The sequence below is a fragment of the Somniosus microcephalus genome, chromosome 4 (genome assembly GCF_052327205.1).
Source record: "Somniosus microcephalus isolate GS21.2 chromosome 4, FLI_Smic_1.0, whole genome shotgun sequence".
In the NCBI taxonomy this organism is placed as follows: Eukaryota; Metazoa; Chordata; class Chondrichthyes; order Squaliformes; family Somniosidae; genus Somniosus; species Somniosus microcephalus.
This window is the reverse complement of record NC_140990.1, coordinates 352,639,242-352,663,432: the sequence shown is the minus strand read 5'-3', so window position 1 is coordinate 352,663,432 and position 24,191 is coordinate 352,639,242. Positions and strand designations below refer to the sequence as shown.

The 24,191-nt window shown below is 44.6% G+C and overlaps 1 protein-coding gene across 1 annotated transcript; it reads left to right on the top strand.

Moving 5' to 3' along the window:
• The first annotated feature begins 380 nt into the window (after positions 1-380).
• On the top strand, positions 381-22,228 carry LOC147120768 (peptidyl-prolyl cis-trans isomerase H-like). Its single transcript, XM_085987005.1, has 6 exons — positions 381-465; positions 5,911-5,953; positions 6,311-6,403; positions 6,554-6,641; positions 12,151-12,191; positions 21,336-22,228. The coding sequence occupies exons 1-6, from the start codon at positions 401-403 to the stop codon at positions 21,402-21,404; spliced, it is 399 nt and encodes a 132-aa protein (XP_085843131.1). The 5' UTR covers positions 381-400; the 3' UTR covers positions 21,405-22,228.
• The last annotated feature ends 1,963 nt before the right edge of the window (positions 22,229-24,191 follow it).

The following is a 24,191-nucleotide window of genomic DNA, read 5'->3' as shown; positions in this document are numbered from 1 at the left end:
GGTGCCGGTTGATTAAAAATTCCGGATGACGGAGAGGGTTATCTACCGAGGCTATTTTTAACAAACAAAAATAAAAAAATGTGCAGTATAATTGGGTACTCACCTACAGAATGTTGTGTTAAAGAGACCACCGGCAGCGCGGGAGAGTCAGACTCCTGTTATTGAGGTGTTCGGACTTCCGACAGCGCCAAGAAGCCAAGTAGTGGCAGTTTGGAGAACTACCCCCACTGACTAACTCGGCCACCACGGGAGACTTGGACTCGGCAACATTTCCGGTTATTGAGGTGTTGTTTTCGGAGTATGAACTTTGCCAGTTAATAGAGAATTCCAGATATTTAAGTGACGTTTAAACGAGAGTTTCCTGTACCTTGAATTAATCTATTAACTCCATGGATTGAAGATGGCTTTTTTTTTCAACAGGAAGGATGGTGTCCCTATAGGTTACAAAGGAAGTACGTTCCACAGGTATGCCCTGAAATTGAAGACTCTTTTTAATCCCAGTTTTGCATTTTGGGTTTTGACATAGTTATAGCACGAGGGGTCAGCTTCATTCACCACTCCGTAAGATCTTGGGTCCCTTATGGACCAGAGTGTGTCTTTATTTGCCCAGTGTTTAGGTAAATGTAGCAAGACTCAGGGATTCAACAGAGAACCTTTGACACTGGATTCTGGCTTATTATAATCTTGTATCGTACCTTGGTTAGACCACACTGGTGAGTATTGTGTGCAGTTCTGGTCACCATATTATAAACAGGAGGCATTGGAGAGGCTGCAAAAAAGATTTACAAGAATTATACCTGAACTGCGAGGTTATAACTATCAGGAAAGGATGAACAGGCTGGATTTTTTCTTGAAAAGAGATCGCTGAGGGGTGACCTAATAGAGGCCTTTAAGATTATGAAAGGGTTTGATAGAGTAGATACAGAGAGAGTGTTTCCACTTGTGGGGAAGAGCAAAACTCGATTTTACATTTGTCTATTCTAGGATATTTGTATGTTTAATGCAAAGATTTTTGTTGTAAGATTTGGATCTGCGGAACTATTTCGTCATGTATGAAAAACAAAAAATGGTCAGTTGGCATCTATGGGGACAACAGGCAAGTTAATGTTTCAGGTGTAACCCTTCCTCAGAATTGGAACAAAATTACAGATGAACAGCAATTAAAAAGAAACAGAAGGTGGAAGAGGGAGGGGGAAAACATACTGGAGAGAAAGTAGAATGACCTGTAAAGTGCTTAAGAGGAAAACAGGAGATAGCTAAAAGACCGAAGGTGGTAGGAGAAAACATAGAATAATAGAAATTTACACCACAGAAGGAGGCCATTCGGCCCATCGTGTCTGTGCCGGCCGAAGAGCTATCCAGCCTAATCCCACTTTCCAGCTCTTGGTCCATAGTCCTGTAGGTTGCGGCACTTCAAGTGCATATCCACGTACTTTTTAAATGTGATGATGGTTTCTGCCTCGACCACCCTTTCAGGCAGTGAGTTCCAGACCCCCACCACCCTTTGGGTGAAAAAAGTTCTCCTCAACTCCCCTCTAATCCTTCTACCAATTACTTTAAATCTATGGCCCCTGGTTATTGACCTCTCTGCTAGGGGGAATAGCTCCTTCCTATCCACGCTATCTAGGCCCCTCATAATTTTATACACCTCAATCAAGTCTCCCCTCAGCTTCCTCTGTTCCAAAGAAAACAAACATGTGTGACAAGCTAATGCAGGTCTGTAATGGAAACAGGCCAATTTGGTAAAGTGCTCGATTCTGTTCCACTTTGCCAGGCCCTCCTATTTCCATTTTAGACCTCCCTCACACCCACCCAGTTGTCTTGGCTATTCACATGTTCTCCGTCTCTCTCAAATGTCTTTTAATTCCTTTTTAGAATGCTCTTTCCTATCATCTCTTGTTAATATTGCTTTAGCCATTTAACCATCTCCTATTTTCTTTTTAAGTACTTTACAGATCATTCTTCTTCTACGACAACATGCATTTATATAGCTCTTTTTTAATGTAGAAAAAAACAGCCCAAGGCACTTCAGAAAAGTAATCAACAAATAAAATAGATGTTAAGCCCAAAGAGGTGGATTTTAAGGAGGGTCTTGAAGGAGGTGAGGAAGGTGGAGAAGCAAAGGGGTTTAGGGAAGAAATCTATTTCTTCTCACATTTATCTCTTTTATTGCCTTTTCCCTCACTTTATGTTCAGTTTTAAATGCTGTTCATCTGTAATTTTTTCCAGTTCTAATGAATGGTTACACCTAAAACATTAGCTCCTCTGTTCTCTGTACAGATGCTGACTGGCCAGTTGAGCGTTTCCAGCATTTTGTGTTTTTATTTGATTTCCAGTATTTAAACTAATTTGGCAGGGGGCACCAGACTGTACCATTAGAAGGCAGAAACAAAGTGCAGAAAGGATTGGGAGAGACAGCTAGCACTAGAGTAAGAAATAGCCTGGTATTCGGTGGGGTCAGATTAAGAGAATACAAGAAGGTCCAAGAGGTTTATAGTGCATGTGTGGAAACACAAGAAGCCTGGTAAATAAGGTTGGTGAGCTACAGGCGCAAATAGCCACATGGGATTATGATGTTGTGGCGATAACGGACCCCGGCTCAAAAAAGGGCAGAATTTGGTATTAAATATTTCTGGATATAAGCTGTTCAGGAAAGATAGGGAAGGAGAGGAGGTGAGGTGGCACTCTTGGTAAGGAGAATGTTACAGTGCTGGAGAGAGAGGATGTCCTGGAGGGGACAGAATCTATTTGGTTAGAGTTAAGAAATAATAGAGGTGCCATTACACTACTAGGTGTATTCTATAGGCTGCCAACTAGATGGAAGGATATAGAGGAGCAAACTTGCAAGGAAATTACAGCGAGTTGCAAGAACTATAGAGTAGTGATAATGGGGAACTTCAACTATCCTAATTTAGACTGGGATAGTAATAGTGTAAAGGGCAGAGAGGGGGAAGAATTTCTGAAGTGTGTTCAGGAAAACTTTCTTGATCAGTATGTTTCCGGCCCAATGAGGAAGGAGGCATTGCTGGATCTGGTTCTGCGGAATGAGGTGGAGCAAGTGTCAGTAGGGGAACATTTAGGGAACAGTGATCATATCATAAGGTTTAGATTAGCTATGGAAAAGGACAGGGAGCAATCTAGAGTAAAAATGCTTAATTGGAGGAACGCCAATTTCAGTGGGTTGAGAATGGATCTGGCCCGGGTAAATTGGAATCAAAGAATGGCAGGCAAAACTGTAATAGAACAATGGGCTACCTTTAAAGAGGAGATGGTTCAGGTACAGTCGAGGTACATTCCCGGGAAGGGGGGGGGCGGGGGAGGAGAGAGAAAGGTAGGGCAACCAAAGTCAGGGCTCCCTGGATGACGAAAGAGATAGAGAGTAAGATGAAGCAGAAAAAGAGCGCATATGACAGATGTCAGGTTGAGAATACAAGTGAGAATCAGGCTGAATATAGAAAGTTCAGAGGGGAAGTGGGGGGAAAAAAATAAGAGGGGCAAAGAGAGAGTATGAGAATAGATTGGCAGCTAACATAAAAGAGAATTCAAAAGTTTTCTATAGGCATATAAATAGTAAACTGGTAGTAAGAAGAGGGGTGGAGCCGATTAGGGACCGGAAAGGTGACCTATGCATGGATGCAGAGGGCATGGCTGAGGTACTAAATGAGTACTTTGCATCTGTCTTCACCAAGGAAGAAGATGCTGCCAAAGTCATAGTGAAAGAAGAGGTAGTGGAGACACTGGATGGGATAAAAATTGATAGAGGAGGAACTAGAAAGGCTGGCTGTACTTAAAGTAGGTAAGTCACCAGGACCGGATGGGATGCATCCTAGGATGCTGAGGGAAATTAAGGTGAAAATCACGGAGGTACTGGCCATAATCTTCCAATCCTCCTTAGATACAGCAGTGGTGCCAGAGGACTGGAGAATTGCAAATGTTACACCCTTGTTCAAAAAAGGGTGTAAGGATAAACCCAACAACTACAGGCAAGTCAGTTTAGCCTCAGTCATGGGGAAGCTTTTAGAAAAGATAATCCGGGCCAAAATGAACAGTCACTTGGACAAGTGTGGAATAATTAAGGAAAGCCAGCACAGATTTGTTAAAGGCAAACCGTGTTTAGCTAACTTGATCGAGTTTTTTGATGAGGTAACAGAGTGTTGATGAGGGCACTGCGGTTGACGTGGCGTACATGGACTTCCAAAAGGCGTTTGATAAAGTGCCACATAATAGGCTTGCCAGCAAAGTTGAAGCCCATGGTGTAAAGTGTCAGTCGTGGCTCAGTTGGTAGCACATTTGCCTCTGAGTCAGAAGGTTGTGGGTTCAAGTCCCACTCCAGGGACTTGAGCACATAAAGCTAGGTTGACATTCCAATGCAGTACTGAGGGAGTGCTGCACTGTCGGAGGTGCCGTCTTTCGGATGAGACGTTAAACCGTGGCCCCGTCTGCAGGGGACTTCTCCCCGGTGTCCTGGGGCCAATATTTATCCCTCGACCAGCATAACAAAAACTGATTATCTGGTTATTATCACATTGCTGTTTGTGGGAGCTTGCTGTGCGCAAATTGGCTGCCGCGTTTCCCACATTACAACAGTGACTCCACTTCAAAGGTACTTCATTGGCTGTAAAGTGCTTTGAGACGTCCGGTGGTCGTGAAAGGCACTATATAAAATGCAAAGGGACAGTGGCAGCATGAAATTGGCTAAGTGACAGGAAACAGAGAGCAGTGGTGAACGGTTGTTTTTCGGACTGGAGGAAGGTGTACAGTGGTGTTCCCCAGGGGTCGGTTCTAGGACCACTGCTTTTCTTGATATATATTAATGACTTGGACTTGGGTGTACAGGGCACAATTTCAAAATTTGCAGATGACACAAAACTTGGAAGTATAGTGAACAGTGAGGAGGTTAGTGATAGACTTCAAGAGGACATACAGGCTGGTGAAATGGGCGGACATGTGGCAGATGAAATTTAATGCAGAGAAGTGCGAAGTGATACATTTTGGTAAGAACGAGGAGAGTCAATATAAACTAAAGGGTACAATCCTAAAGGGGGTGTGTAAACAGAGAGACCTGGGGGTGTATATGCACAAATTGTTGAAGGTGGCAGGGCAGGTTGAGAAAGCGGTTAAAAAAGCATACGGGATACTGGGCTTCATAAATAGAGGCATAGAGTACAAAAACAAGGAAGTTATGATGAACCTTTATTAAACATTGGTTCGGCCTCAACTGGAATATCGTGTCCAATTCTGGGCACCGCATTTTAGGAAGGATGTGAAGGCCTTCGAGAGGGTGCAGAAAATATTTACGAGAATGGTTCCGAGGATGAGGAACTTCAGTTGCGTGTATAGACGAGAAGCTGGGGTTGTTCTCCATGAAGCAGAGAAGCTTGAGAGGAGATTTGATAGAGGTGTTCAAAATCATGATGGGTCTAGACAGAGTAGATAGAGAGAAACTGTGCCCATTGGTGGGAGGGTCGAGGACCAGAGGACACAGGTTTAAGTGGCAAAAGAACCAAAGACGACATGAGGGAAAACTTTTTTACGCAGCGAGTGGTTAGGATGTGGAATGCACTGCCTGAAAGGGTGGTGGAGGCAGACTCAATCGTGGCTTTCAAAAGGGAATTGGATAAGTACCTGAAGGAGAAAAATTTGCAGGGCTACGGGGAAAGGGCAGGGGAGTGGGACTAGCTGAAGTGCTCTTGCAGAGAGCCGGCACGGGCCGAATGGCTGCCTTCTGTGCTGTAACCATTCTATGATTCTTTGATTTGCAGTTTTTTGCTTTTAATTTGTATTGTTTTTCATGTATATTCAAATACATTCTTGCTACAGTTTCAAGTAATTGTAGCTGTGATTGATTCTGTAAAGCAATTGTGCCTTAGTTCCATTGCATTACTGCAATAGAGTACTTTTATTTTTCAGGGTAATCAAGGACTTCATGATACAAGGGGGAGACTTTGTAAATGTAAGTAACGTATTGCAAGTTATTGTACACCAATAACAGCTCATCATTCTGCTTTAAATATTACACTTGATTACACTTACACTCACTCACATCAGGCAGACCAGTCCTGGCTGACTTTTCCCCTTCATCGTATGGGCCTGAAATCATTTGTAAAGCTCTCACTGCTGTTTCAAAATGAGATAACTAAATCAGATGGAACAGATGCACTTCCCACATGCTTTACATTCTTCCTGGTAGAAATTGTAGGAAATAACTCATTTATTTTCTACAAAATGTTTTCTCTTTTGCATTTGCTGATACTTTGCTCTTCTACTGTGTAAATATATCAATGCAGTGCTGCTAATGTCTTGCCCATAGGGAGATGGAACCGGTGTATGCAGCATTTACAGAGGGCCGTTTGCTGATGAAAACTTCAGACTCAAACACAATGCCCCTGGTCTCTTGTCCATGGTAAGGGAGCCTCATTATTTATGTAACCTTTCTGTAAAATTCACTCCAATTTAAAATTTGTATTTGTTAAGGATGGAAACCCTAAAATGATATTGAAACTTTCCATTTAAGTACTGTATTAACCAAGTTATTTTTTTGTATCTCTAACAGGCAAACAGTGGCCCAAATACAAACGGTTGTCAGTTCTTTATTACGTGCTCTAAATGTGATTGGCTTGATGGGAAGCATGTTGTTTTCGGTAAGGAAAGGATTTCATTTGAAGCAGTTGTCCATTGACCTGGGAATGTGGCTACAGATTTAGAGCCAATAGAAAAGTAAATCATTCATTAAATACAGAAGTGTCAGATTTCCACACTTTTTGTCCAGATTTTACAAATAAAACCATGCAACAGAACTCTGTCTCAGAACATAAGAAATAGGAGCAGGATTAGGCCATACGGCCCTTTGAGCCTTCTCCACCATTCAATAAAACGTGGCTCATGCGCTACCTCAACTCCACCTTCCTGCACTATCCCCATATCCCTTGATTTCCTTAGTATTCAAAAATCTATCAATTTGTCTTGAATATAATCAGTGACTGAGCCTCCACAGCTCTCTGGGGTAGAGAATTCCAAAGATTCACAACCCTTTGAGTGAAGAAATTTCTCCTCCTCTCAGTCCTAAATGGCTGACCCCTTATTCTTAGACTTTGACCCCTAGTTCTAGACTCTCCAGCCAGGGGAAACATCCTCCCAGTATCTACCCTGTCAAGCCCCTTAAGGATTTTAAATATTTCATTGAGATCACCTCTCAGTCTTCTAAACTCTAGGGAATATAGGTCTGGTCTACTCGATCTCTCCTCATAGGGCAATCCCAGGAATTTGTCTAGTGAACCTTCGTTGCACTCCCTCTAAGGGTAGTATATCCTTCCTCAGATAAGGCGACCAAAACTGCACACAATACTCAGGGTGTGGTCTCACCAAGGCCCTGTACAACTGCAGCAAGACATCCTTGTTCTTGTACTCAAACCCTCTCGCTACGAAGGCCAACATACCATTTGCCGCCTTAACCACCTGCATGCTTATGCTTACCTTCAGTGACTGGTGCACAAGGACACCCAGGTCTCGTTGCACTTCCCCTTCTCCCAATCTATTGCCGTTCAGATAATAATCTGCCTTCCTGTTTTTGCCACCAAAGTGGATAACCTCGCATTTATCCACATTATACTGCATCTGCCATGCTTCTGCCCAATCACCCAACCTGTCCAAATCATACTGGAGTTTCTCGGCATCCTCCTCACAGCACACACGCCCACCCAGCTTTGTGTCATCTGCAAACTTGGAGATATTACATCTAGTTCCCTCATTTAGATCATTTATATGCCTGTATATTGTGAATAGCTGGGGTCCTAGGACCGATCCCTGCAGTACCCCACTAGTCACTGCCTGCCACTTGGAAAAAGAGCCGTTTATTCCAACTCTTTGCTTCCTGTCTGCCAACCAGTTCTTTATCCAAGTCAGTACCTTGCCCCCCAATCCCATGTGCCTTAACTTTACACGCTAATCTCTTATGCGGGACCTTATCGAAAGCCTTCTGAAAGTCCAAATACACCACATCCACTGGTTCTCCCTTATCTATTCTACCAGTTACATCCTCAAAAAATTCCAGTAGTTTAGTCAAGTACGATTTACCTTTTGTAAATCCATGTTGACTTTGTCCGATCCTGTCACTGTTTTCCAAGTGCTCTGCTATTACATCTTTCACAATGGATTCTAGCATTTTCCCCACTGCCGATGTCAGGCTTACTGGTCTATAATTCCCCGTTTTCTCTCTACCACCTTTTTTGAATAGTGGGGTAACATTACCCTCCAATCCATGGGAACTGCTCCAGAGTCTATCGAATTTTGGAAGATGAACAGCAATGCATCTACTATTTGTAGGGCCACTTAAGTACCCTAGGATGTAGATTATCAGGCCCTGGGGATTTATCGGCCTTCAATCCCGTCAAGATGTGAGTGTACAGGGCACAATTTCAAAATTTGCAGATAACGCAAAACTTGGAAGTATAGTGAACAGTGAGGAGGAGAGTGATAGACTTCAAGAGGACATAGACAGACTGGTGGAATGGGCGGACACAGGGCAGATGAAATTTAATGCAGAGAAGTGCGAAGTGATACATTTTGGTACAAAGAATGAGGAGAGGACATATAAACTAAAGGGTACAATTCTAAACGAGGTGCATGAACAGAGAGACCTGGGGGTATATGTGCACAAATTGTTGAAGGTGGCAGGGCAGGTTGAGAAAGCAGTTAAAAAAGCTTACGGGTTCCTGGGCTTCATGAACAGAGGTATAGAGTACAAAAGCGTGGAAATTATGATGATCTTGTATAAAGCACTGGTTCGGCCACAACTGGAGTATTGTGTCCAATTCTGGGTGCCACACTTTAGGAAGGATGTGAAAGTCTTATAGACGGTGCAGAAAAGATTTACGAGAATGATTGCAGGGATGAGGAACTTCAGTTACGTGGATAGACTAGAGAAGCTGGGGTTGTTCTCAGAGCAGAGAAGGTTGCAAGGAGATTTGATAGAGGTGTTCAAAATCATGAGGGTTCTGGACAGAGTAGATAGAGAGAAACTGTTCCCATTGGCAGAAGGGTCGAGAACCAGAGGACACAGATTTAAGGTGAAGTCCCATGTTAGCTGATATTGTTAACAGTTCTCGCTCCTCCAGTACTGTCCCCTTCTCCATCAAATCTGCCATCATCACTCCTCTCCTCAAAAAAACAACCTTTAATCCCACCGTCCTTGCAAACTACTGCCCCATCTCCAACCTCCCTTTCCTCTCAAGTCCTTGAACGTGTTGTCGTCTCCCAAATCCGTGCCGATCTTTCCCGCAATTCCATGTTTGAATCCCTCCAATCAGGTTTCCGCTATTGCCACAGTAGCAAAACAGCTCTCGTCAAAGTCACAAATGACGTCCTTTGTGACTGTGACAAAGGTAAACTATCCCTCCTCCTTCTTGACTTGTCTGCAGCCTTTAACACGGTTGACCACTCCATCCTTCTCCAACGCCTCTCCATCATCGTCCAGCTGGGTGGGACTGCATTCGCTTGGTTCCATTCTTATCTATCTAATCGTAGCCAGCGAATCACCTGCAACAGCTTCTCTTCCCGCTCCCACATCATTGCCTCTGGTGCCCCTCAAAGATCTATCCTTGGCCCCCTCCAATTTCTCATCTACATGTTGCCCCTTGGCGACATCATCTGTAAACACAGCATCAGTTTCCACATGTACGCTGACGACACCCAGCTCTACCTCACTACCTCTTCTCTCGACCCTTCCGCCATCTCTAAATTGTCAGACTGCTTGTCCGACATACAGTTCTGGATGAGCAAAAATTTTCTTCAATTAAATATTGGGAAGACCGAAGCCATTGTTTTCGGTTCCTGCCACAAACACCGTTCCCATGACACTGACTCCATCCCTCTCCCTAACATCTGTCTGAGGCTGAACCACACTGTTCGAGACCTTGGTGTCATATTTGACCCTGAAATGAGCTTCCGACCACATAGCCGCAGCATAACAAAGACCGCCTACTTCCACTTCCGTAATATCGCCCGTCTCCGCTCTTGCCTCAGCTTATCCGCTGCTGAAACCCTCATCCATGCCTTTGTTATCACTAGACTTGACTATTCCAACGCACTCCTGGCTGGCCTCCCACATTCCACCCTACGTAAACTTGAGGTCATCCAAAACTTGGTTGCCCGTGTCTTAACTCGCACCAAGTCCCGTTTGCCCATCTCTCCTGTGCTCACTGACCTCCATTGGCTCCCGGTTAAGCAGCGCCTCGATTTCAAAATTCTTATCCTTGTTTTCAAATCCCTCCATGGCCTCGCCCCTCCCTATCTCTGTAATCTCCTCCAGCCCCACAGCCCCCTGAGATATCTGTGCTCCTCTAATTCTGCCCTCTTGACCATCTCTGATTATAATCGCTCAACCTTTGGTGGCCGTGCCGTCTGTTTCTTAGGCCCTAAGCTCTGGAATTCCCTGCCTAAATCTCTCCGCCTCGCTACCTCCCTTTCCTCCTTTTAAGATGCTCCTTAAAACCTACCTCTTTGACCAAGCTTTTGGTCACCTGCCCTAATTAATCCTTATGTGGATCGGGGTCAAATTTGTTGTCTTAAAATACTCCTGTGCAGTGCCTTGGGATGTTTTACTACGTTAAAGTCGCTATATAAATACAAATTGTTGTTGTGATTGGCAGAAGAACCAAAGATGACATGAGGAAAACATTTTACTCAGCGAGTGGTTAGGATCTGGAATGCACTGCCTGAAAGGGTGGTGGAGGCAGACTCAATCACGGCTTTCAAAAGGGAGTTGGATAAGTATAGAATCATAGAATGGTTACAGCACGGAAGAAGGGCATTTGGCCCGTCGGATCCGTGTCGGCTCTCTGCAAGCTTACTTCAGCTAGTTCCACTCCTCCACCCTTTCCCCTAGTGCTGCAAATTGTTTTCTTTCAGGTACTTATCCAACTCCTAGTTATTTTATTCGCCAGGGCTCTGGTCCGAATCCGGTTTAAGTAGAGCCTGTCACAATGGAACAGCTCCCTCTTTCGTCAGTACTGGCTCCAGTGCCCCATGAATCGAAACTCCTGTCTCCCACACCACTCTTTCTGCCACGCATTTAACCTTCCAATCTGTTTGTCACTATGTCTCCGTGTCATCCCTGCCACAATCATTCTTGGGAGCTAAAGTTAACGAGGTAGATTGTGGGAGCCCCAAATTACTGACCGGTGATGAACCTGTTTTGATAATGCCAAGTACCTCACCAAAGTGGCTATTCCTCATGTGCTCCCTTGCAAGTGAGTTGAAATGAGGCATCATAGTAATCCTGATTCTGTTATCATCCAATGCCCAGAATTCTAGTCGGGCTTACTGGGTAGTGACCAGGAGCAGGAATCCTGGCTAATTTCCCCCTCCCTAATCCGGTGGAGTTGAGGCCAAATGTAGCACTCCTAAAGCCACCAGAATCTGTTCTGGAGTACCTTAAGGTTTATATATTTTTATTTTTCGTTCATGGGATGTGGGTGTCGCTGGCAAGGCCAGCATTTATTGCCCATCCCTAGTTGCCCTTGAGAAGGTATCTTGAGACTGTAGCATCCTACAGACTACATGCCGACAATTTTGGAATTTACCTTCCAAAACTGCTGTTTTGATGATGAGAGAGGGCAGAACGGCTTTTTTGTTCTTCATGAAGTCGATGATTCTCATTTGTGGAAATGGAAATGTTTCCAGATGTTTCTACAGAAAAACATGTTGGGAAATCAATATTAAAAAAGAAAATGTTAGCATTTCTTCTCCGTACTTGTGCATTTTAACTCTCCTCTCGGAGTCTTGATGTGATTCTCCAACTGAGGAGATCGCCATACAATCTGCTCCATGGCCTGTGCCAATGCTATTCTGTAGCTGGCCACTAGGGAGTGCTGAAATGTTCTGGGTGGAGTCGCCTGCGCATGTTTTCCTGTCCGCCCTGCGGGACGAGCTTGGTTTCTGCTCAGCGCTCTTTCCCTGTCAGCATAGATCAGGACAAGAATTCATCGTGCGGAAAAACTTAAGTGCAGCCACTTGGTCTGTTACAGATACCTTGCACCAGGAGCTCCCTGTGCCACTGCACCTCCCTTGTAAGGTTACACTTAAAACATTTAGAATGTATTTAGTCTTTAGAAAGAACTACTAATACTATTTAAAAAATCTTATTTTATCCAGGTAAAATAATTGATGGATTGCTTGTAATGAGGAAAATTGAGGTAAGCAGCAATCTATTTTGGTAATATTTATAGCTGAAAAGCAAATAATGTCGCTAAGTTAAATATTTGCTATGCAAGAAATGTTTAGGTAGTGTCTGCTGCCAAAATAATTTGGTTTGCATCTAATGTGCACATGTATTTCATCTAAAAAAAAAAATAAAAAAAAATGACGTGGGTTTTTCAGTGAGGACTGTGGGGGCGGGTGCAGGTGGTTAAAAGGACCATTCTTTCCTGGTTCCGATAAATAAGATGCAGCATAATAACTAGAGCATGGAGTATGGACCAAGAAAAGGCCATTCAGTCAATCATACAGACTCTTGCCAAAAACCTATGTGTAGTTGCACTCATGAATTTTTCCCCACATTGTCTAATCCCCTGAGGGAGGTAAAGTTTTGAGAGGATATAACTCTCCAACAGTCCACAGATTCCTCCCTGACCCCTGCGAGCGATTGAGCTAAAACTCCATTAGGATGTTAACTTAATATTACAACCAACTTTAACCTTAACCAATTGCATTCCAAAAATCACAACTTTATGGTCTTGGCAGGATTGGAGTAAAAGTGTTCCATAGTGTATTTGTTCATCATTTTCTGTACTCCGGATGGCTGGCAGGCTGCTCCTGGTCCAAGTTCCTCAACAGCGACCTAGTGGCATGCAAAAACTCAGCATTGTCAACTGAACCAAATATTATCCATGGAATCACTGCCACTATTTTACCTCTGATGGTGTGAAAACCACAGGCCTTCGACAGAAGGAAAGCCGCAGCAACTAGTGCGCGCCCACTTGCGCACAAGCAAGGCCCCCATTTCCTGGTGCAGTTCTTGCATACCAATCTTAGTCCATTCTAGGCTTTTGTAACCCCAGCAAGCTGAGGAGCATTTTGTTAACACCTCACCTCAGAGTGCCATTTTGGCAATTTTTAACCCCATGCTGTTCAATTTGAACCATGTGATGTGAAACTGCACCCTTGCGTGTGATTCTGGCTGTTAGAAACATAGAAATATAGAAGATAGGAGCAGGAGTAGGCCATTCGGCCCCTCGAGCCTGCTCTGCCATTTAATGAGATCATGGCTGATCATCCAAATTCAAGTCTCTTCTGCTATTCTATTAGATCATGGCTGATCTGTACCTCTACCCCATTACCTCCCATAGCTCCATATCCCTTTGATTTCCTTACCCAACAAAATTGCATCAAACTCACTCGGAAGTTTCAATTGGTCCAACATCAACAACTTGCATTTATACAGTGCCTTTACCATAGTAAAATGTTCCAAGGTGCCTATCAGACTAGTCTGATTGGGAGTGCTAGGATTTTTGACCCAGCGACAATAAAGGAATAGTGATACATGTCCAAGTCAGGATGGTGATTGACTTGGAAGTGATGGTGTTCCCATGCACCTGCTGCCCTCGTCCTTCTGGGTGGTGGATTTGGGAGGTGCTGCCGAAGAATCCGTGGCAAGTTGCTGCAGTGCCTCCTGTAGATATCACACACTACAGCCACGGTGTACCAGTGGTTAAGACGGTCGATCTTTAGGCTTCTGGGTGAAGTGACGATCAAGCAGGCTACTTTGTCCTGGATGGTGTTGAGCTTCTTGAGTGTTGTTGGAGCTGCACTCATCCAGGCAAGTGGAGAGTATTCCATCACACTCCTGACTTGTGCCTTGTCGGTGGTGGCGAGGCTTTGGGAGTCAGGAGGTCACCCACTCGTCAGAAATACCCAGCCTCTGACTAACCTTTTCCCTTACCATCCCTACGCCCAGCCCCCAACTGGACAACATCATTTCCTTTGTTACCAGACCGCTCCCTGTGTCTATCCCTTATCATCCTGAATGTTTCCTGGCCACCACCTCCATCATTCTTGGCCTACTTTCATTATTCACCTGCTCTCTAACTATGCTTCATCTGAATGCTGCACTTGGTTTTGACTCCCCATATGTAACCATATTAAAGATTGACTAGTTTACTAAGTTTGTGATTCTGGAAATAAAGCAGCCTGTTCTATAGGATCATTTTCCTGTTTATTATGTAGTCATTGCAATCAGGGAGGAGGAGCGTGAAATATTAGATGAAATAAACATAATGAAAGAGGAAATATTAAGGGGGTTAGCAGCTTTGAAAGTGGATAAATCCCCAGGCCCGGATGAAATGTATCCCAGATTGTTAGGAGAAGTTAGAGAGGAAATAGCAGAGGCTTTAACCATCATTTTCCAATCCTCTCTGGCTACAGGTGTGGTGCCAGAGGACTGAAGGACTGCTAACATGGTAGCGTTGTTTAAAAAGGGAGAAAGGGATCGACCGAGTAATTACAGGCTAGTCAGCCTAACCTCGGTGGTGGGAAAAATATTGGAAAAAATTCTGAGGGACAGGATAAATCTTCATTTAGAAAAACACGGATTAATCAGGGACAGTCAGCATGGATTTGTTAAGGGAAGGTCGTGTCTGACTAACTTGATTGAATTTTTTGAGGAGGTAACAAGGAGGGTCAATGAGGGTAGTGCGTTTGTAGTCTACATGGATTTTAGCAAGGCTTTTGATAAGGTCCCGCATGACAGACTGGTCACGAAGTGAAAGCCCATGGGATCCAAGGCAAAGTGGCAAGTTGGATCCAAAATTGGCTGAGGCAGGAAACAAAGGGTAATGGTCGAAGGGTGATTTTGTGACTGGAAGGCTGTTTCCAGTGGGGTTCCGCAGGGCTCAGTACTGGGTCCTTTGCTTTTTGTGGCATATATCAATGATTTGGACTTGAATGAAGGAAGTATGATTAAGAAGTCTGCAGATGATACAAAAATTGGCTGTGTGGTTGATAATGATGAAGAAAGCTGCAGACTGCAGAAAGATATCAATGGACTGGTCAGGTGGGCAGAACATTGGCAAATGGAATTCAATCTGGAGAACACATTGGCAAATTGAATCTGGAGAAGTGTGAGGTAATGCATTTGGGGAGGGCTAACAATGCAAGGGAATACACTATAAATGGTAGGACACTGAGAAATGCAGAAGATCAGAGGGACCTTGGAGTGCATGTCCACAGATCCCGGAAGGTAGCAGGACAGGTAGATAAGGTAGTTAAGAAGGCATACAGGATACTTGCCTTTATTAGCCGAGGCATAGAATATAAGAGCCAGGGAGGTTATGCTTGAATTGTATAAAACACTAGCTAGGCGGTAGCTAGAATACTGTGTGCAGTTCTGGTCATCACATTACAGGAAGGATGTGATTGCACTAGAGACGGTGCAGAGGAGATTTATGAGGATGTTGCCTGGGCTGGGGAATTTGAGCTATGAGGAAAGATTGGATAGGCTGGGGGGGGGTTCTTTGGAACAGAGGAGGCTGAGGGGAAACTTGATTGAGGTGTATAAAATTATATGGGGCCTAGATAGAGTGGATAGGAAGGACCTATTTCCTTTAGCAGAAGGGTCAATAACTAGGGGGTGTTGTATCCGTGTGTTAATGGAGACACGGAATGCAGGAGTTGGTTTAACAGGTGTTTACTGAACAAAGTCTGGAGGTGAACTAAAAGATACAAGACGCTATACAGGCTTATATACCCGAGTGGTCACTACCGGTATTACAGTACATAGGGCTCTTAAAGGTACATACACTACAATTCCTCCCCTTTTAGATAATTAGTACATAACATTTTAAGTAATCATTAATTAACATGTTTACAAGAACAATAATCTACACATTTGCTGCAGTTAATCAATTATAAGTCAGTCTCTCTGGAGGCTTCCTGACTCGGTCCGGATAACGCCTCGGTGGTGCAGTAGGTTCTTTTGGCAAGGTCGATTCGGCTTGAATGCCAGTGTCGGGTTCATCTGGTTCCAGTATCACCGGATCGGAGGTAGATACTATGGGTATCTCTGCTTCATCATTAGGTGTAGAGAGTTGTGGTGTAGGTTGTCCCTTTTCGGATGACTCTATGATCTGGTCAGCATGGCGCCTTATTATGCTTTCACCAATGTCCACGGTATACATCAGCGGTCCTAGTCGTGTGCAAATAGTTCCAGGCTGCCATTTCTCGGTACGGTAGTCCCGGGCCAAAATTTGTTGACCTATCTGGAAGGTTCTAGTTGACCTTTCATTCATGCCTTGAAATTGCCGGTTCTCTACGTCCCTTCTGATGTTTGGCTTGATCAAATCCAGCCGGCATCTTGGTCTTCAATTGAAAAACATCATGGCGGGAGCTTGGTTTGTAACCACATGTGTTGCATTCCTGTACGCAAACAAGAAGTTATCTACCTTATGTTGTAGATTTATGTCTTCATTACCCATGGCCTTTATGGCCTTCTTGAAGGTCTGGACAAACCTTTCAGCTAATCCATTGGTGGCGGGATGGTATGGGGCGGACGTGTAGTGCTTAACCCCATTGTTTTTTAAGAACTTCCTGAATTCTTCGGACACAAATTGCGGTCCATTATCAGAACAGATCTGTTCAGGCAGCCCATTCCTGGCAAATATGGTCCTTAATACTGTGATGGTTTTTTCCGTGGTGGTGGAGGACATCTTTATTACCTCCGGCCACTTGGAGTGTGCATCAACCACGATTAAGAACATTGAGTCCATAAATGGACCAGCAAAGTCGATATGTACCCTTTGCCATGGAGATGAGGGCCACTCCCATGGATGTAGAGGGGCTTGTGGTGGGGCGTTTTGGACCTTCTGGTATCCTAGACAGCTCTTGGTCATTTCTTCGATGTCTCCATCGATACCTGGCCACCACACAAACGCTCTGGCTAGGTTCTTCATTTTCACTCCACCCAGATGCCCCTCATGAAGCTCCTTTAGTACTTTATCCTGGAGTTTGGGTGGAATCACCACTCTGGATCCACACATCAAGGTTCCTCGGCACACTGACAGCTGTTCTCTTCTTTGCGAGAATGCTGGCAACAGTGGTTCGCCATGTGCTGGCCATCCCTTCACCGTTAAATCGTAGACTCGTGAGAGAGTCGGGTCATTTCTCGTTTCCTTTTCAATAGTAGAATTTGTTACTGGTAGACATTCCACTATGGTTGAGTGGAACATCTCCACTGGGTCCACTGTAGGTGCCTCTTCTACCGTTGGCAACAGTAGGCGCGATAAACCGTCAGCATTCCCATGCTGTTTTGTTCCTTTGTATTCTATGTCATATTGGTGTGCCCCTAGGAAAAGGGACCACCTCTGTAGCCTTTGCGCTGTCATAATGGGTGATGCGCTATCAATTACTCATAAAAGACTGAGAGTTAAGAGAGTAACTAAAGGCTTTTATTAACATAAGAATGAAGGTCTGCCTCGAGTGGTCGACCGGTCCAGAAATAAAAAGGGCTGGGGAGCAGTCACCTTTATACTAGGACTTGTGGGAGGAGTCAGCCGAGGCATGTCCAGGCATGTACACAGTGGAATACAAACGGTGGTTTACCACAATGGGAACGCCCTTTTTAGGGTTGAATATGGAGACGAGGGGTTGATGGTCAGTCAACAAGGTAAATTTTTGTCCGTGTAGGTAATGGTTGAATTTCTTCACCCCCCACACCAGGCTGAGTGCCTCCCTGTCGATCTGGGCATAGTTACGCTCAGCTGAGTTCAATGAGCGTGACGCAAAAGCTATCGGCCGCTCCGAGCCATCAGGGAATCTATGCGATAATACCGCTCCTACGCCGTAAGGGGATGCATCGCACGCCAGTCTGATTGGCAGTGATGGGTTGTAATGAGCCAACACTTCCTTGGACGTGATCAAGCCTTTGCATTTATGGAAGGCACGTTTACAGTCTTCGCTCCATTTCCAAATTACTCCCGTTTGTAGCAGTGCGTTAAGAGGGTGCAGAACAGTTGACAAGTTTGGTAAAAATTTATGATAATAATTTATCAATCCCAGGAACGATCTTAATTGTGAGACATTTTCAGGTGCTGGGGCTTTTATGACCGCTTCAATTTTTTCAGGTGACTTATGCAACCCTTCTTCGTTAATTATATGGCCACAATATGATATTTGTTTCTGGAAAAATTTGCACTTGGGGCGATTTGCTCGTAGGCCCCGTTCTCTCAGCCTAGTGAGCACCTGCTCCAAATTGGCAAGGTGCTCGTTGTCGTTTTCTCCTGTTACAAGGATGTCGTCTAGGTAGCATTGAGTCCCCGGAATCCCTTGGAAGACTTGCTCCATAGCTCTTTGCCAGATAGCTGGAGCGGATGCTACTCCGAAAACCAGTCGATTGTACTGGTACAGGCCTTTGTGTGTGTTTATCGTGAGATACTTTTTAGAGGCCTCCTCAACCTCCATCTGTAGATATGCCTGTGCCAAGTCAATTTTGGTGAAATGTTTCCCTCCGGATAGTGAGGCGAAAATATCTTCTATCCTCGGAAAAGGATACTGTATCGTGTGAAGGACCGGGTTTACAGTCACCTTGAAGTCCCCACAGGTGCGAATTTTTCTCTGTTCTTCAGATTTATCATTATTCAACGTTTTCTTCATGACCGGGACGATGGGTGTTGCCCACTCGCTCCAATCTACCTTGGATAACACGCCTGCTTTTTCCAAATTCTCCAGCTCTGCCTCAACTGCTGGACGAATTGCGTATGGCACCGGCCTTGCCTTAAAAAACTTGGGAATTGCCGCATCTTCCACTTTTATTGAGGCGGTGACGCCTTTCAAGGTTCCTAGTTCCTGTTGAAACACTTCTTTGGCGTTAGCCAAGATGTCTTTTAATTGTTCAGGTATGACGTCATCATCATTTTTTATCTTACTGGTCACCGTCAGTGCCTGAATGGAGTGCCAGTCTAAACGTATCTTCCTGTTCCATTCCCGGTGGACCACCATCTTGCAGAACGTATAAATACAACTTCTGTATTTCCTTGCCGTTGTATAAAACAGGCACCCTTATTTTCCCTCTGGGGTATACTTTCTGCCCCGTATATGTCTTCAAGATAATGGATGTGTCTTTCAAAGGTATATGCGGAAATAGCCGCTCGTAATCCCATCGACTTATGACGGTCAGAGCTGATCCTGTATCTAGCTCCATTTTAACTGGGGACCCCGCTATCGTGAGGGTAACCCAAATGGTCTGGTAATCTTCTTTGGCAATTACATTATGTAATTTGAGACAGCTTAGTCTCTTGTTTCCGGAGTCGCTATCGCTCTTCTGGTCTTCGGAGCTACTGTCCGTCATCATTTGTACCTTTCTGTACTTTTCCTTATTGATTTTTTTTTTCTGTCAATGGATTTTTTGTTTCCAGATCGGCATACACGTGCAATGTGTCCCATCTTTCCGCATTGCCTGCATGCTTTGTCCTTGAACCAGCAGTCCCTCTGGTCATGGGTGGATCTGCCGCAGGGATAACATCTCTCGCAACCCTGTGTCATTTCATGGGTGCTGAAGTCCTGTGGCTTTTGCTGTATCTCTGCAGCTGCTCTTGCTGCTGCTTCGTATGATACAGCCACACTGAGAGCCTTGTCCAGTGTCAAATCTTTCTCAGAAAGTAGCCTTTTCTGTGTTCCTTCGCTTAGGAGACCACAGACGAATTTGTCTCGTAGAGAATCTGCCAGTCCTGCCCCGAATTGGCAGTGCTTTGACAGCTTTCTTAATTCCGTGAGGTAATCAGCGTTACTTTCATTCTTGTGCTGATTCCTCCTGAAGAATTTGAATCATTCTGCTATCAGCAGCGGTGTTGGGTTTAAGTGCTCCTGTAGGGTATCAACAATCTCCTTAAAATTCTTGTCCATCGGTTTGGCTGGAGTGATTAAGTTTCGTAACAGCCCGTATGTCTTTGCGCCCATCAGATTTAGAAGTACCGATGCCTTTTTATCATCCTCTACTTCATTCGCTGTGCAATATACCTCCACTCTTTCCACATGTGTGGTCCAATCCTCTATCACTATCGAAAGCAGTAATATTGCCAGTCTTAGGCATCCTGAAAATCAAAAATGGCACCTCCCGCGCTTTCCTTTCTTCCCTGCCGAGAAAAAAATGGCGTCTCCCGCGCTTTCCTGCCGCTGCTGACAACGTTCTCCGCGGTTTTTATTTACACAGATATTTTTAATAGGTGGAGACTCGTTCCCGCCGGACTCTCTGGGACTTTTCCCTCCCTCTGCTTGGTCCGAACGCCGACCTGCTTTGCAGCGCCGGCCGTCTCCCGAGTGCTCCACCCTCCATCTCTGTTTGCCTCCGCCTTCCGACTCGCTGCTCGGCACCGCTGCAGAGCCAGCCGATCGAGCCCCAGCCCGCCGCCCAGGAAGGATTAGTGCAGTACCTGCCACCAGCCCGGCTAGCTGGTGAAACCACAGGTTTTTTTCTTCGACCTTCGTCTGAGGAATCGATATCCTTGAGGTGCTGCCGAATTGCAAGTAAGTCCGTTTCCAATTCGTCGCCACTGTTGTATCCGTGTGTTAATGGAGACATGGAATGCAGGAGTTGGTTTAACAGGTGTTTACTGAACAAAGTCTGGAGGTGAACTAAAAGATACAAGACGCTATACAGGCTTATATACCCGAGTGGTCACTACCGGTATTACAGTACGCAGGGCTCTTAAAGGTACATACACTACAGGGGGCATAGATTTAACTTTCTGGTATCCGGCACTGACGGGACCGAGCTGTTGCCATTCCATCAAAACTGCCGGAGAAACCAGCGCTAATGTTAAAACATACGGAGCTTCTGAGCTCCGTGTGAAGCAACAAACCCTGTTGCTAACAGTCGGCGTAGCTTGCAAGCGTCTCTGTAGCTAAGCAACAGCTTCAGCTCGACCTTGCAGGGCCACGACTGGAGGAAAAAAAGCAACGAGAAGTAAAAAATCTTATCTGAACCGACTCCTGAATTTTGCCGGTGGATAGAGCTTTCTGGACATTTTAACCTCCGGTTAAACGAAAGTTTCCTGTAATTGGTCAGAGGTGTAGAGGGGATTTGAGGAGAAATTTTTTCACCGAGGGTGGTGGGGGTCTGAAACTCACTGCCTGAAAGGGTGGTGGAGGCAGAGACCTCCACCACGTTTAAAAAGTACGTGGATATGCACTTGAAGTGCCGTAACCTGCAAGGCTACGGACCAGGAGTTGGAAAGTGGGGTTAGGGTGAATAGCTCTTTGTCGACCGGCACGGACACGATGGGCAAAATGGCCTCCTTCTGTGCTGTAAATTTCTATGGTTCTCTGATGATTTCTATATCTTCTGCCTGCAGAATGTTCCCGCTGGACCCAGCAACAAGCCTAAACTTCCTGTGGTGATTGCACAGTGTGGAGAAATGTAGAGTAAACTGGCAGAGAGAAAAGTCTGATTCTTCACCTCAACACCATTTGTTCAGAAGTATAAAGCGACCTGCATACTATTTATGGTGTTCATGGAAACGAGACAGTCCCTTGTTGGTTTAAAGAGTTGCACACGGCTGGTCTAGGGTTTTCACTACCAGGTTTCTTTCTCTGAGATGTTGTGCTGATCAGAGGAAATTCCTGTGCTCTGTGCTATGCGTGTGAGCCATTCCAAAACCATTTCCTCTATTTATTTTTTAAAATCAATTTGGTGTAGTTATTTCAAATAACAACAGAAAAAGCTGGAAAAACTCAGCAGGCCAGGCAACATCCGTGGAGAGAGAAAGAAACAGAGTTAACATTTCAGGTCGAAACCCTTATTCATCATTCATCCTTCACCCTTTTGCTATCATGGTGTAGTTATTCGATGTCCTGTCTTTTTTTAAACCTTATCGTGAGACAGAAAGATGCACTGGCGAACAGCTGGATCTCAAATCGCCTAGTGCATTTTCCTGGAAACATTTCTAGCCAGACACAAACACAAAGGGACTGCAGCAGAAAGGGACCTTCCTGCTTGTAAGTATAATCTTGGTTTAATTGTCCTTTTAATGACCAAGACTTCAAATCATTGATTTTTATTTTTGAAAAAAGAGTCTGCAACTACTGTCAAAATGGTGACTTTCCAGCGATAGCAAGACAGAACGTAAGGTGTGTTGCATCAGCTCTGGTTACAGCTTCAGTTTATATTTGTTTTGCAGACCACAGTAGTTTCTTTTGAACCTTATATGGACTTTGTACACAAATAAATATGAAAGATATGACTGTTGCCGGCAGTATTATTTAGTGACAGTGACTGGTGATAATTTCCAGTAATTATTCATTTCATGGAATCCTTTCTATGAAGTTTTGAAACCCAAATATTGGATGAATGGGCAAAGACAGAAGCACTTTGGATTTCATTTATTTCTGAAATTCACTGTAAATGCATTATAGCTCTTGCTTTCTGATTGAAGTGCATGCACTGGCAGCAAAAGGAAGGGATCTGGCCCAAAATAAGTGGACTGAAAAGTTTAAAAAATGGACCAATAAATCAATAGTGGGAAGTCTTTAAATACAAAAGTACAAAATAAATATATTTCTATAAGGCACCAAGAATAAGAGTTCCATCGAAAAATAGAGAGCTAAAAACTAAGCTGAAACTTAAAAGGGATGCTAACAATACAAAGGAAAACCAGGAAAAGCTTTGGGGGAGGTAAAGAGGGAGATTAAAAGGGCTAATATGGATATGAAAAAAGGCAGCGGGTAATATAAAAGGAAATAATATGGACCTTTTATAGTCATATGAACAATAAAAGGAAAGTTAGAAAATGGGACCTCTTTTAGGCAGTCCCTCGGGAACCGAGGATGACTTGCTTCCACATTAAAAATGAGTTCTCAGGTGACTGATGAGTCCAATGCAGGACCTACAGTCTCTGTCACAGGTGGGGCAGACGGTGGTTGAAGGGGCGGGTGGGTGGGTGGGGTGCTTGGGTTGACGTGCGCTCCTTCCGCTGTTTGCGCTTGGCTTCTGCTTGCTCCAGGCGAAGAGACTCGAGGTATTCGGCGCCTTCCCGGATGCTTCTCCTCCACTTTGTACGGTCTTGGGCCAGGGATTCCCAGGTGTCGGTGGGGATGTTGCAATTTTTCAAGAAGGCTTTGAGGGTGTCCTTGAAGCGTTTCCTCTGCCCACCTGGGGCTCTCTCGCCGTGTCGGAGCTCAGAGTAGAGCGCTTGTTTTGGGAGTCTCGTATCGGGCATGCGAACGATGTGATCCGTCCATCGGAGCTGATCGAGCGTGGTCAAAGCTTCGATGCTGGGGATGTTGGCCTGAGCGAGAACACTGACGTTGGTGCGCCTATCCTGCCAATGGATTTGCAGGATCTTGCGGAGGCAGCGTTGGTGGTACCTCTCCAGTGCTTTGAGGTGTCTGCTGTACATGGTCCATGTCTCTGAGGCATACAGGAGGGCGGGTATCACTACTGCTCTGTAGACCATGAGCTTGGTGCCGGGTTTGAGGTCCTGGTCTTCAAACACACTCTTCCTCAGGCGACCGAAGGCTGCACTGGCACACTGAAGGAAATAGGACCAGTTGGACGATGGTGGCAGTCTAATTGTGGGGAGTATATTGTAAATATTAAACATTTTGTATTTTCTACAAATGGTGGTGGAAGTGAGACTAGGTGTACGTGAGGATATGGAACGATTATTAGAAATAATTGCAGAAAAGGAATTGGTTCTTTAACAAAAAATGAGCAGAACCCGAGATGGGTGTGTTAGCGAGCCCTGCTGACATACACCTTAGGCTATTGAAAGAAGTCAGGGAGGAATTAAGCAGATGCTCTGGGAACAGTTTTTCAGTCCTCCGCATATTGTGCCATGGGTGTGGAGCTTCGCCAATTTAACACCTTGGTTCAAAAAGGAGAAGGTTAAACCAGGTAACTATAGACCAGTTAAAATAACATTAGTTGGGACAAACTTTTAGAATCCATATTTCAAGATAAAATTTAGAAATGCATGCATTAATCAAGGACAGCCAGCATGGATTTGTTATAGAAAACTTGTGTTTGATCAATTTAACGACCTTTTGAAGAGATGACTAGACAGATAAAAGGAATACAGTAGAAGTACTGTATATGGATTTGGAGAAGGGATTTAATAAGCCGTCTCAAGAGGCTTGTTAGAATATTTTGGGCATATCCTATGAGGAAATGTAGCAGCATGGAAACAAAGGTAGAGTAATTGGGTTTTGCC

Excerpts from the sequence above, each read along its gene's own strand:
- LOC147120768 (XM_085987005.1), top strand. The coding sequence starts at position 401 with ATGGCTTTTTTTTTCAACAGGAAGGATGGTGTCCCTATAGGTTACAAA. Across the intron at positions 5,954-6,310 it reads AAGGGGGAGACTTTGTAAAT|GGAGATGGAACCGGTGTATG; the intron begins GTAAGTAACGTA and ends TCTTGCCCATAG. Across the intron at positions 6,642-12,150 it reads TGGGAAGCATGTTGTTTTCG|GTAAAATAATTGATGGATTG; the intron begins GTAAGGAAAGGA and ends TATTTTATCCAG.